General features: G+C 53.4%; 2 protein-coding genes across 9 annotated transcripts in view; one reads left to right on the forward strand and one right to left on the reverse strand.

Annotated features, from left to right (window-relative positions):
• Positions 1 to 1,749: 1,749 nt before the first annotated feature.
• DKKL1 (dickkopf like acrosomal protein 1) lies at positions 1,750 to 6,794 on the reverse strand. Of its 3 annotated transcripts, none has more exons than XM_015592019.2 (5): positions 6,773 to 6,794; positions 4,988 to 5,162; positions 4,411 to 4,551; positions 4,197 to 4,289; positions 1,750 to 2,128 (listed from the first exon to the last, which is right to left on the reverse strand). In XM_015592019.2, the coding sequence occupies exons 2-5, from the start codon at positions 5,141 to 5,143 to the stop codon at positions 1,817 to 1,819; spliced, it is 702 nt and encodes a 233-aa protein (XP_015447505.1). In that variant the 5' UTR covers positions 5,144 to 5,162; positions 6,773 to 6,794; the 3' UTR covers positions 1,750 to 1,816. The 3 variants fall into 3 exon arrangements, with proteins under 3 accessions (XP_015447505.1, XP_015447498.1, XP_006905100.1); XM_015592012.2 differs by lacking the exon at positions 6,773 to 6,794 and adding an exon at positions 5,573 to 5,643; XM_006905038.3 differs by lacking the exon at positions 6,773 to 6,794 and adding an exon at positions 5,439 to 5,619.
• A 95-nt stretch (positions 6,795 to 6,889) lies between these two features.
• TEAD2 (TEA domain transcription factor 2) overlaps positions 6,890 to 12,123 on the forward strand; it is a 14,084-nt gene continuing 8,850 nt past the window's right edge. For 3 of the 6 annotated variants that reach the window (XR_003046963.1, XM_015592403.2, XM_006905039.3), the window contains exons 1-7: positions 6,890 to 6,954; positions 8,485 to 8,722; positions 9,089 to 9,153; positions 9,621 to 9,683; positions 10,699 to 10,710; positions 10,937 to 11,044; positions 11,144 to 11,202. Coding sequence is in view for 5 of the 6 variants with exons in the window: in XM_015592403.2 (XP_015447889.1) it covers positions 8,491 to 8,722; positions 9,089 to 9,153; positions 9,621 to 9,683; positions 10,699 to 10,710; positions 10,937 to 11,044; positions 11,144 to 11,202 (539 nt within the window). In the remaining variant the exon portion in view is untranslated. The other 3 variants (XM_015592405.2, XM_015592408.2, XM_025048416.1) reach the window with 3 other exon arrangements.

The following is a 12,123-nucleotide window of genomic DNA, read 5'->3' on the forward strand; positions in this document are numbered from 1 at the left end:
CCTCGCGACGGGCGCACGTCGGGGGAAGGCGCGCGCTCGTCTGGTCGGTTACCTGCAACAGCGAGGCTGCGCGTGCGCAGGGCTGTCGGGGCGCGAGCCCAGGCCAGAGGAGCGGGCGCATGCGTATTGGCTAAGCAGGTGGAGGCTGGGGGAATGAAGGCTGATAGGGCCAGGTGGTGAAGGCTGCGTCTCCTGTGCTGGGGTCTTCTCTGCGGCCCCAAGAGTCGGTGAAATAGGCCCAAACAAGGGAGAGTTGGGCTGAGAGTCCCCTCGTCCATCCCCACTTCTTATCAGCCACCAAGCCGTGCTCTTTGCGCCCTCTGTTCTGTGACAGACTGCCCCTCACCGTCACAATGATGCCCTGCCTTGTCCTGCCTCACCCCTCCCGCCCCCTTTCATATGTCGATGCATTCATAGGTCCCCGAATGATTATTTCCCAAACTGTTTTATTTACTCCGTTTTTAGGGGAGAACGCGGAAAAAATATTCTTGGCTTTTTTTTTTTTTGCTAGAGAAGAAGAGAATTATGTCCAAAATCCAGGTTCTAAAAAGAGGGATTTGGGACAAAAAATGTCTCACCCACTCAGACTTTCTGCTAGGCCACACTATCCACTCTTTAGCGGTCCACTTGGCAGGTCTCAAAACGTGACATAGTCTATATTTCCCTACTGTTTGTCACCTCCACTGGACTGTGTGATCTATGTGCAGTAGTACGAGACTGTTTTGGGGCTAGAATATGCCTGACCCAGTGTGGGCGCTCAAAAATGTTGACCAAATGAATGAATGGATGGAATCCGTGCCTCTGAAGTACTGAACAGTGTAGAGTGATGATAAAGTTGTGGTCCTGAAATCAGATATTCTTAGGTTTGAATTTTGACTCTATCACTTCCTAGCTGTGACCGTGGTACAACAGCTTACTCACTCTGAGCCTGGCTTTTCCTCCCAGAAATGGAGATAACTGCTTCTTAGGTCACCTTGAAGACTTAAGGTGGTAATCTTTAAGTTATTATTTGGCTCTTAGGTAGTGGCTTGTTGTAAGGCCTGAGAAGGAACCTGTTTGGCAGGTGATGTGAGTGGGTAAAAGAGATACGGAATCGGACAAACCTAGTGCTGTTGCTGTGTGACTTTGGCAAGTAACATCACCTCTCTGAATGTCATCTTCTCTCAAATGGGGACAAATAATATCCACCTCATGGGGTCTTATGAGAGTTCAATAAGAATATTTGCCAGTGTTAGCAGAGGCTGGCAAGTAGTGGACCTCGTTAGCTTTATTAACATTTTTAGTATAATTTCATTTTCTCAGTTTATTCCTTCAGTATTTCTTGTTCCTTTTTTTGAGGTCTGGATAATTTTGCAACACCTAAAATCAAAAAAATTTATAATATAGTGATAACATACATAAAGTGCTAAATCTTAAGGTATAGCTCAGTTAAATTATTATAGCTTTCTGAGATGAGTGCTTAGATCAGTGATATTTTTAGATTATTGATATTTAATCTCTCTTCCACTATATGACATTTGAGGCCATAATTTGCTTTCTGAGAATTTCTTAATCTTCATTCAAGTCTGTTATGTCACATTTCTATTATTATTTAGTTCAAAACATTTACTAATTTGACTAGTGCATCATTTTAGTGGTGTATTGCTTCATTTCCAAATATTTCATGACTGACTAGTAATTTTTTATTGTTGGGACTTGCCACAGACTGGTCGGCTGAGGCTTGATGACATATCCCGAAAAGAGACAGTATTGCTAGACGTAAGAAAAAACTTTATTTTCATATGGTGCTTCGGGTGGAGGATACATGTCCTCACCCCTATAGCTGCTGGGAGGGCCCGAGAATGTACAGGAAGTGGGTCTTGCGGGCAGGCAGCTTGGGGTGAGAAGAGCCCTGCGCCCCCTCTTCCAGGACATCTTCTCGGGTTCCTTCGCGGAGCCCGTCCCGGATGGCCTGCAGGCGGTGTCGCTTCTCATTAAGCCAGCGGCCGCCCTCCTGAGCATCCTGATGGGACCTTCGCCGCGGCAGCTTCATGATCCAGAAGGCCACTCGGGGATGGGGTTCCGGGTGGAAGGTGTCCATGGCCTTTGGGACGGGTACCAGGGCCTCTTTCTCCTCTATCTTGGGTATCTGGGGAGGAGGGACAAGGAGACCCACTGATACTTCCAATGACAACCAACCCCAGTCCGCTCAGACCCCATTGGCATATTCAACTCCCTTTGCCACCTACAGGCTGCTTCAGGAGTTGAAAACTCACTTTGCAGTTTACAAAGCACTTGAATTTACAAGTGCTTTTGGATTAAAAATACTGAGGTTTGTAGACAACTTTGGGATTGAAAACATGCTTTGGAGGTTTCGGAAGCACTTTGGGGTTTAAAATGCCTGTTGAGATTACAAAGCACTTTAGGATTAAACATACTCTGAGATTTGGAAAGCAGTTTAAGCACTCTGGGATGAAAAGCTCTTGGCTTTACTAAAGAATTATGACCACAATTGCAACATGTGATCCTTGACGGAATCCTGGTCTAAAATCAAATCAGCTCTTACAGCTTTGGGTCCAGTGGAAACATTTGAATGTGGACTGAAAGTCTGTCTGGTCCTTGCTACTCAAAATGTGGACTGTGGACAAATGCCATTAGCATCATCTGGGAGCTCGTTAGGCATGCAAATTAGCAGGCCCTGCCCCACCCAGATCTACTGGATCCGTCTGCATTTTAATAAGCTGAGGTCTGTCTGAGAAGTCCTGTAAGAGATTGTTATGGGTTGAACTGTATCTCTCCACATTCATTACACTGAAGTCCTAACCCCCAGTACCTCAAATGTGATCTTATATACAAATAGGGTCACTGCAGATTTGATTACTTAGGATGAGGTCGTTAGGGTGGGCCCTAATCCAATATGGCTGGCCCTTATGCTAAGGGGACATTTTGAACATAGAAATGCAGACAGGGAGAATGTCATACGGAGATGAAGCAGAGATGGAGGCGATACATCTACCGGCCAAGGATCGCCAAAGACTGTCAGCAAACCACCAGAAGGTGGGAGAGGGACATGGAAGAGACTATCCCTCACAGCCCTCAGAAGGAAACAGCCTTGATCTTGGCCACCTAGCCTCCAAAACCATGAGACAGAAAGTCTGCTATTTAAGCCATTCAATCTGTGGTACTTTGTGACAGCAGCCCTCACAAACAAATAGAGACAATAGTTGGACATCAGTGTTAAATTTTTTGGGGTGTAAAAATGGTATTACGGTCATGGGGGAGAATGCGTTATTTCTAGGAGATAGCAGCTGAAGGATTTAGGGGTGAAGTGCCATGATGTCAATAACCTATTGTCATGTGGTTCAAAAAAACAAAATTAAAAATAAATAAATGTGGTAAAATGTTAACAAGTGGTGAATGTAGGCCAGCGGTATTCAATCAGGATGTGGAGACATTTTTGGTTGTCACAACTGGCCAGGGTGGGGACAGTACTTATCTAGTGCGTAGAGGCCGAGATGCTGCTAAACATTTGACATTGCGCAGGATGGCCCCATGCACAAAGATTATCCAGCCTCCAAATGACAATGGTACCAAGGCTGAGAAATGCTGCTCTATGGAAAAGGGAATCCAGATACATTTATTGTACTATTTTTTCCATTTTTTTCTGTATATTTGAAAATTTTAAAATAAAAAATTGTGTGTGTGTGAGCCATATGGGTTTACCAAGCACTTGAGGGTTCTTAAAACTTTTCAGGATCAAAAAACGAGCACTTTGGGGTTAGAATCAATTGAAGGTTTACGAAGGTGAGCTACGCAAAGCATTTGGGGTTCATAAAGCACTTTGGAACTGAAAAATCACACTTTGACGTTTACAGGGGAGAGATTTACCACTTTGGGATAGATCAAAAAATACTTAAAAGGTTTGCAGAGCACTCTGAGGTAAAAACACCCTTTGAGGTTTGCCAGGGGGAACTTACCAAGGATTTGTAATTAAAAGTACTTCTGGTTTACAAAACCCTCTGGGGGTTACTAAGCGAGTGAGGATGTGCTCTGAGGTCGAATACCTCGTTCCCGAGAGTGGGTTAGTCCCTTTTGACACAGGACAAAACTGAGGCCCAAGACAGGAAGTCTCATACAGAAAAGGTAGGAGAATTAACTCATCGTCTCCTCCTAAACTACAGAAAATGTTTGAGCCCGGACACTTTGCGTGTCCTAACCTTCCAGTCGCCCTCCAAGCTCCCATCTCCTGGGTCGATGGACGCCACCACTTTCTCGGAGATCAGCACCTCTCCTGTCTTGTTGTTGGTCACCTGTGAGCACGGGAGAAGAGAGTGAGAACGAAATTGTTTTCCTCCTCTGCCCTCCTCCCAACAGATGCTGCCGCATGAGGGAGGGGGCGAGGCTCCAGGAGGGACTTCCTGGCATAGGCACCTTGTCAATCTGGAGGTGGCTGGAGAGAGTGTTGTTCCCCATCCGGCGCTCCCGGTTCTCTTCTTGGTGGTAGTTCCGAGGGAGGCCCCGGAAGTCCATGGGAGCAGAGAAGAAGCTGTCCATGCCCCGTAGCAGGTCATCCTGGGGCCGTGGGAGGAACTGGTGAGCGCTGGACCTCAGGACACCCCAGTACCTCTGTAGCCCTGCCAGGATGTCCCTTCCACCACCCACCCTCTCTGTTCTCTGACCCTTAGGGCCTGACCAGGTCATCTCCTGCCCCCATCCCTCATTTGTCCTGTCTCTGTTCTCTGCCCCATTACTGTTCTGTTCGTACTATTCTCGGTCTCTCCGTTCCCATCCTCCTCTTCAGTCTCTTGTCCCTGTCCCAATCTCCCTCCCTTCCTATCTCTTGGTCTCCCTGTCGCTGTCCCTTTGACTCCCTCTCTTCCTGTCTGTCCTTCTGCCTGGCCGCGACCCGTCTCCCAGCCTGTCTCCCTGAACCCTTTCCATCTCTGTCTCCATCTGTTGCCGTCCCTCTTCTCTGGTACCTCTCTTCCCCAAAACCGCCATGGCTCACTTTCAAGAAAAGCCGGGTGAAGCCTTGGAGTAGGCTCTGGAGGCCTAGAAAAGCCGAGGAGCTCTCCTGGGCGTCGGCATCGCGGATCGGGGCTGCAGTGGCGGGGGGCACCGAGGCAGAGGGGAGAAGCAGCAGCAGGACCAGCACGGGCCACATTGCGGGGCGGGCCGGGAGGCTGTGGCACGGGTAGGGGTCAGAGCCCCCGCCCCAATCAAGGCCGCCCGCTCAGGGGTCACGCCTTCACCAAACACGATCACCCCTTTCCCATTCTTTGCCCAGGCTTTGTCCCTAGTCCAAGCAACTCCCCCACACCAAGCCCATTTCCTCCCTCCCTTTCCCATCTGTTCCCACCCCCTCCATCGTCTCAGGCTTGGCTCTTCGGGGCTCTGCCTCCTACACGGATCTCATTCTTCTCCTTCCCTCACATTCATACCCAGATCCCATTTCTCACCTTCTCCTACGCCCCGCCCCTTCTTCCGGACCCCGCCTTTATGCTAGACCGCAGACTGGTCACCGGACCCTCAGACTCCGGTTGTCCAGACTGTTAAATCCAAACAGTTCTGGTCTCAAGCCCGAGCGCAATACCTGGAGCGTTGGCTGAGCTCCGCGAGCCGGAGCCGCTGGCCTATTGTTTGACCACGCCCCCTACTGCTGACCTCACCCACCAGCTGGGCCCTCTATTGGATGGCCACGCCCCCAAGGACAGAGCCACGCCTCTATTGTTAGCCACGCCCATTGAGCCCGCCTCGCGTTCATTTCATGGTCACACCCTCTCGTTAGGCCACGCCTCTGTCGGTTGACCTCGGCCTTGGAGACAGAAGTCTTGCGAGTATTCATTCAGTCTTGCGTGTCCGGCTTCAATCTCAGGTGGCCAGCCCCTTGACTGAAAGCCTGGGCCACGCCTCTGCCCCCAGTGCCCTCGCTTCCGTTCCTAGGCTCCTTCGGCTCGTGAACTGTCCTGGTGTGCCCACTCCTCAGTTTGCAGCTACCTCGTAGAGTTTCTCCGTGTCGCGTCTCATCTTCTCCAGGATTTGAAACGATTAACGCACTCAACAGAGGGCAATGTAGGGACGCTGAACCCGGAGCCCGCTTCGGTTCCACTAAACACCCCCCGCCCTGTCCTGAAAGCCTAAATCAAGTCTTATGTTCCAGTTTCCAAGGAACCCCAAATCCGAGCTCTCTTCTCCCTCAGGACTCCAGAGTCCGGACCCCAGCCTCTTATGGTCTCACGAGCTGAAACACCCAGCCCCTCCCTCACCTTTTAAGAGACCTGAGAGTCCGGGTTCTAGCCCCTCTCCCTATAGGCGCCGGGTGTCTGTCTGTCTCTGTCCTGGGAAGGCGCCACCTCTAGCTCACTAGGGCGTGTGGATGCTGGAGCTTACACCTCCGTGGACCTCCACTAAACTCCCGGTCATCTGGCTCACGACTGTCAACTCTGGTGAAGTCACAAGGAAACGGTGTTGTCATAGAAATCAATCAAAACACCCCCATAATTTAATCCTCGAAAATATTTTTGAGGCTGAACAGAAAAGACTCTTTTGTGTTTGTACCACTTTCCCATCTCCAACACGCTAACACGCCTCTTGGAGAGCCAGGCGCCCGGGCCCCGAGACCCCTTCTCCAGACTCAAAGTCCCTCCTCTCTCAGACCCAGGAATCCAAGCCCTCAGCCCCCTACTTCCCGGTCTCCATCAACCTCCTCCCTCTGATCCAGGAGTCCGGATCCCCGACCCCTCGCCTCTCCCAGAATCCCGAAGTTGCTATCGGACCCCCAGCTAGACGTCACCTCTCTTTTGCCAAAGCGAAAGTCCTCCCCCAAACTGTCACCGTCGTATCCCCCTTCCCGCGGTCCGGCGCCGGGGCCCGCCCCCCTCCAGTCCCTCCCACTTTTCCCAAACAAAGCTCGCGGGCAACTTTCTCCCTCTCTGCGCCCCGCCCGCCCGCGGTTCCCCAGCCCCAGGCCGGGAGGTAGGAAGGCGCCGGCGGGAGTCAGGGATCCTGCATTGGGGTGTGTGAGTTCTGGGTGTGAGTGGGATCGTCTCTGAATTGCTTGCCGTTCTCGTTTTTGCCGGGGACCCCGAGTTGGCGCTGGTGACCGGGTCGAAGCGCCGGTTGGAACTTTCGTCGCTGTTGTGGTGCCTGCTGACGGGTCTGAGTTTGAGTGTGAGTGTGTGTGTGTGTGTGTGTGAGTGTGTGTGTGTGTGTGTGTGTGTGTGCATGTGCGTGTGCGTGTGTGTGTGCCCGGGAGTGGTGCGAGGGCTGGGGACTTTGGCGGGTGTGTCTGCGGCTGTGTCGCTTTGAAATGAGAAAGGACTTCGTGCGTCCTCTTGACCGGACTGGTTTGCGTGTGTCATTTGTGGGGGCCTGGTCCTCTTCGTGGAGAAAGGGGTCTCCGGGGCGGCAGAGGGCGGGCTACAGTGCTTTCTGGATCCTCAGTCTTGTCTCTTCGGGGGTTTGTGGCCTGGGGAGGGAATTTAGAGGACCCTTTCTCAGCCGGCTCCTTCGTCCCTTTGTCTGGCCACATGGGGGAGAGCTGGGCTCGGATTTTGGCCTACGGGGGTCCTGAACGCCGCAGCGCCACTGGGCTCGGCCTGGGGTCTTTGTCTCGGCCGGGGAGTTCCAGGGTCCGAGGGAGGAGGGGGATGGGAGCCTGGACTCTGGGGTCCTGGGAAAGCTGTGGAAGACGCCGAGTCGTCAGGGAGGCGGGATCTGACTGTATTGGAAAAAGTTTTTCCCTGTTCCCGGCCTCCGGGAAGTCGCTGGGAACTCGAGTTGGACCGGAGCCCACGGCGCAGGGGGAGGGGAGGGGAGGGGGCGGGGCCGGGGGCTTGAGGGGGCTGGCCAGCCCCTCCCCTGATGGGGGTTGTGGGAAACTGGGGGAGGGGACGCCTGGGCCCTTTGTTCTGGCTCTCCTGATGGCACGGCGCCCCTTCCCCCCAGTCTGTGGTTCTGTGGGTCTTTCCTGGTCCCGGCTTGAGTTTCTGCCCTGAGTCTCTGTCCCCTTTTTCCTCTGGGGATCTGTCCCCGCCTCTCTCTGAGCCTCTATCTAATGCCTCCCTCTGAAACTCTGTCCTTCTCCGTCTCTCTGAGTCTCTGTCCCCGTCTCTCAGTATCTCCTCTCAGCGTTACTAGGGCCTGAGGCCCCTCCTTTTCTAGCAGCTGCTGGGCACATCCTAGCACCTGTTCATGGGGTGGGACTCCTAAGATCTCACCCACATCCCTGTCCCTGCGACCAAGGCCCCACTCCCATCGTCTTTAAACCAGTAATCCATACCCAAATGACTGGCCCTCATGGGCCTTAGACATGGCTCTGGGGTCTTTAAGACTTCATCACTACGCAGGCCACCCTGGAAATACAGAATCCTTCTCCAGGACCTGGGAGCCCCAGCGCCCAGGCCCCACCTCCCTCAGACCCAGTGGTCCGGGCCCCAGCCCTCCAAGCCCTGAGGTCCCTCTGGGTGGGTCCGGGAAACCTTGCTGAGCCCTGTGTTCCTTCAGGCCCAGATGGGGGAACCCCGGACCGGGGCCCCCCTGGACGAGGGCAGCGGCTGGACAGGAAGTGAGGAAGGAAGTGAGGAGGGCACCGGTGGCAGCGAGGGGGCTGGGGGAGACGGGAGCCCAGACGCAGAGGGTGTCTGGAGCCCCGACATCGAGCAGAGCTTCCAGGAGGCCCTGGCCATCTACCCGCCCTGCGGCCGGCGGAAGATCATCTTATCTGATGAAGGCAAGATGTACGGTGAGTTCACCCTTCTCATTTGCCCAATGATGAATAAAAAGGAATAACATTCATGAAGCTCTAAACAGTTTTTATATAAAAGCACACAGTATCCTCACAATAACTCAGATCGGAGCTGGCATCGCCATTTGCATAGACGAGGAAAGCGAGGCCCAGGAAGGCGAAGTGGTTTGCCCCAGGTCACAGAGCTAGTGTATGGTGGAGCTGAGGTTTGCACCCGAGCCATCTGGCTGGGAAGCCAGTAGTCATAGCTCCTCTCCCAGCTTTCTGTGGACCTCAGGGAACTCTTGCTTTTCTCTCCCTCCCCGGTGTCCTCTCCGTTGGGAAGTTCTCAGGTCTAACTCTGTTCCATCTTTGACTCTTCAGGTCGGAATGAATTGATTGCCCGCTACATCAAGCTGAGAACGGGGAAGACCCGCACTCGCAAACAGGTCTCAGGACTGACTTGTGGGCTTCCGTCTGGGATGGGCTAGTCTTCTCGGGGCCATCCTAGGATGGGCAGTTCAAGTTCAAGGAGGATCTGATTCCTGTGCTTTTGTCTGTCTTCTTGGAACCTCTGTTAATATACTCTGTGCCTGTTTTAGCCACAGTTCTCTTAGCAGTTGTGTTAGACCCAGAGTAAGACAGAGATCAAAAGATCCAAAGAGAAAAAGATCGGGAAGGGAAAAGAGACCCTGATTTGCTGGGTCTGGGCAAGGGTGGTGGTGTTACTGAGAAAAGAGTGGCCTTTAGGGACACATCTGTGTTTGCATGCTCCTGAGACAGCTAGCATGCCCTGTGTGTGTGTCATCTTTCATGGTCCAGCAGCTCTGGGGGACACTTGGAGGGTGGGAAGGGGTAGGGGATGCAAGGGGCAAGAGACCCTGGCCCGAATCTGCTTCGTCATCACTCCCTCCAGGTCTCTAGTCATATCCAGGTCTTGGCCCGAAGGAAATCGAGGGAAATCCAGTCCAAGCTCAAGGTAGGGACCAAAGCGAACACCCTGAGAGGGGAGTGGAGACCCAGAGAGGGGACAGGGACCCAGAAAGAGAGGGACATGAACCCAGAGAGAGGGGACAGGGATCTAGAGAGGGAGAGCAACAGAGATCTGGGGAAAGAGGACAGAGAGACCCGGGGTGAGGGACAGAGGGACAGAGTCACATGGAAAGCTAGACATAATAGGGGAGCAGAAGACAGGAATGCAGATTTATCTTAGGGCGGGCGAGATGGACGGGGCGTCAAGCCTCTCCTCTGGCTACTGCCGTCTCCCCCTCCCTCTCCTCTACCCCTTCTGTCCCCGCTGTGGCTCTTGGTGTCTTCCTCGCCTTTTCCCTCGTGTGCTGTGAGGATCTGCTCTTGGGTCTCCTGGTTCCTTGTCCCGTTTCCTGGTCCCCCTGTGGCCTGCCTGCTCTTTCTGTGCCTAGAGATCTTCATTTCCTTTTGGAGCTTTTGACATCCCTTCTTTTTCCTTTGTCTCTGAATTTCCTGTTTGCTCTTGGCCAGAGATCCTCATTTTCTGCCCCACCGAGTATGGGGTCTTTTCTGCCTCTTCTTTTGGATTTGGGGACCATCACTTCCTGTTCTTTTTTCGTGCCTGGAAGCCTCCCCTTCCTTACTTACTCTCTTGGTCTAAACACCTTCCCTTCCGATGTTTTCTGGACCTCGATGTTCCCTCTCTGTCTGGTCCGGGCTAGGAAATATTCACCACCGATTCCCTCTGAGTCTGAAATTCTCATTTCCGGTTGCCCGCATCTCCGAGAACCTTCACTTCCGGCTCCTTATTGACCTAGAAATCCTCATTACTGTCTTTTATTTCCCTTCTAGGTCTGGCCCCCTCTACTTCCTGTTGCATATTCATCCTTCATTCCCCCTTCCTCCCGTTGCTCAGCTCAGGATGGCAGGGCCGTAGGGGTTGGGAGCAGGAAGGTGGAGTGTCCAGGCCTCACTTCCTAAATCATGTTTTCTTTCCTCCTTTGGCACCCGAACCCCATGGACAGGCCCTGAATGTGGTAAGTCCCCCTGCCCATCCTCTCATGTGCTTCCCTTACCCCAGATGTTCCTGAGGAGACCAAGAGGAGCAGGGGGCAGTAGGGAGAGGGATTTGGAGCCCCCCAACCCTTTGCTTTGACTCCCCAACTCTGCATCTCCGCACGCTTGCCCTGCCCTGTCGTCATCCCACCCTAGCTGTGTCGCCTGGAGCTCCCCATTAACACAGACCTCCAACTCTTCCTCCAGGACCAGGTTTCCAAGGACAAGGCTTTCCAGACAATGGCCACCATGTCCTCCGCCCAGCTCATCTCAGCACCTTCCCTGCAGGCCAAACTGGGTCCCACGGGTCCGCAGGTGGCCTGGGTTGTGGATCATGGGGCTCAGGGCTGGAGGGGTGGGGGTGCAGTTTCAACAACAAACAGACTGGCTGACCCCCCTTTGTTTCTTCTCCAGGCCTCCGAGCTTTTCCAGTTTTGGTCAGGGGGCTCCGGGACCCCCTGGAATGTTCCAGAGTGAGTACTTTCTGTTCTGGCTCAGCACCTGCTCTCCCCTCTTCCCACCAAGAGGCCTTTCTCATCCCACCGTCCAGGTCCCAACTCCCTTGCGAACAAGATTCTGGAGCCAGACTATCTGTATGTGAAACGCAGGCAGGAGGGTGAGGCTGTGGTACAGAGGGAGGGCTGGGTCTGAGCTGGGATGGTGAGCCCAGGCGATGGGGCAGAGAAAGTCAGGACACGGGATGATGGGGCTGGGGCCGAGGAGTGAGGAGGCAGGGACAGTGCCCGGGGTGTGGCCGGTGGTAGCTTGGCGGGACTTCCCAGAGATGTGCAACCTGGGGGAGGAGTGGGTTTGGGGAAGAAATGAGACATGATGAATGTGAGGGGTCTGGAGGATATGCATGGGGATAATGGCCTTTCAGTGAGATGCGCTGGGCCCAAAGGCTCATGGGAGAGGTAGCCATAGGTCCAGAGGCTCCCAGGAGGGATGAGTGGAGCCCCAGAGGCTCATGGGAAGGCTAGTCATCTGATAGAGGTGGTTCTTGATCCTGAGCAGGGGTCCTTATCTCTCAGAGTCAAAAAGAAAATGAGCCCAGAGGTACACAGGAGTGTCCTTTTCAGCTCTGAGAGCACCATGAGGGTGACAGGATATATTTCTAGCTTAGAAAAATAGAAATGGGCCCCTGAGGCTCATGAGAAGTACAGTTTTCAGCCTAGGGAGGAGCCGGTGGACCCAGGCTGGGCATTGGTAAGGTATGTGGCCTCAAGATGGCCTCAGGGGTGTTGAGGGTGCTGCCGGAGAAAGTGACGTTACAGGCTGTGGGATCCAGGCCGGGAGAGAAGAAAGTTCGCTGGGGAGGTGCTGCTGGATGGGGACACAGGAAGGGTCAGGACAAATCCCTAGAGCTGAAGGAACCGCCGGTTTGCAGGGGAGGG

Source organism: Pteropus alecto, unplaced genomic scaffold (assembly GCF_000325575.1).
Source record: "Pteropus alecto unplaced genomic scaffold, ASM32557v1 scaffold41, whole genome shotgun sequence".
NCBI lineage: Eukaryota > Metazoa > Chordata > Mammalia > Chiroptera > Pteropodidae > Pteropus > Pteropus alecto.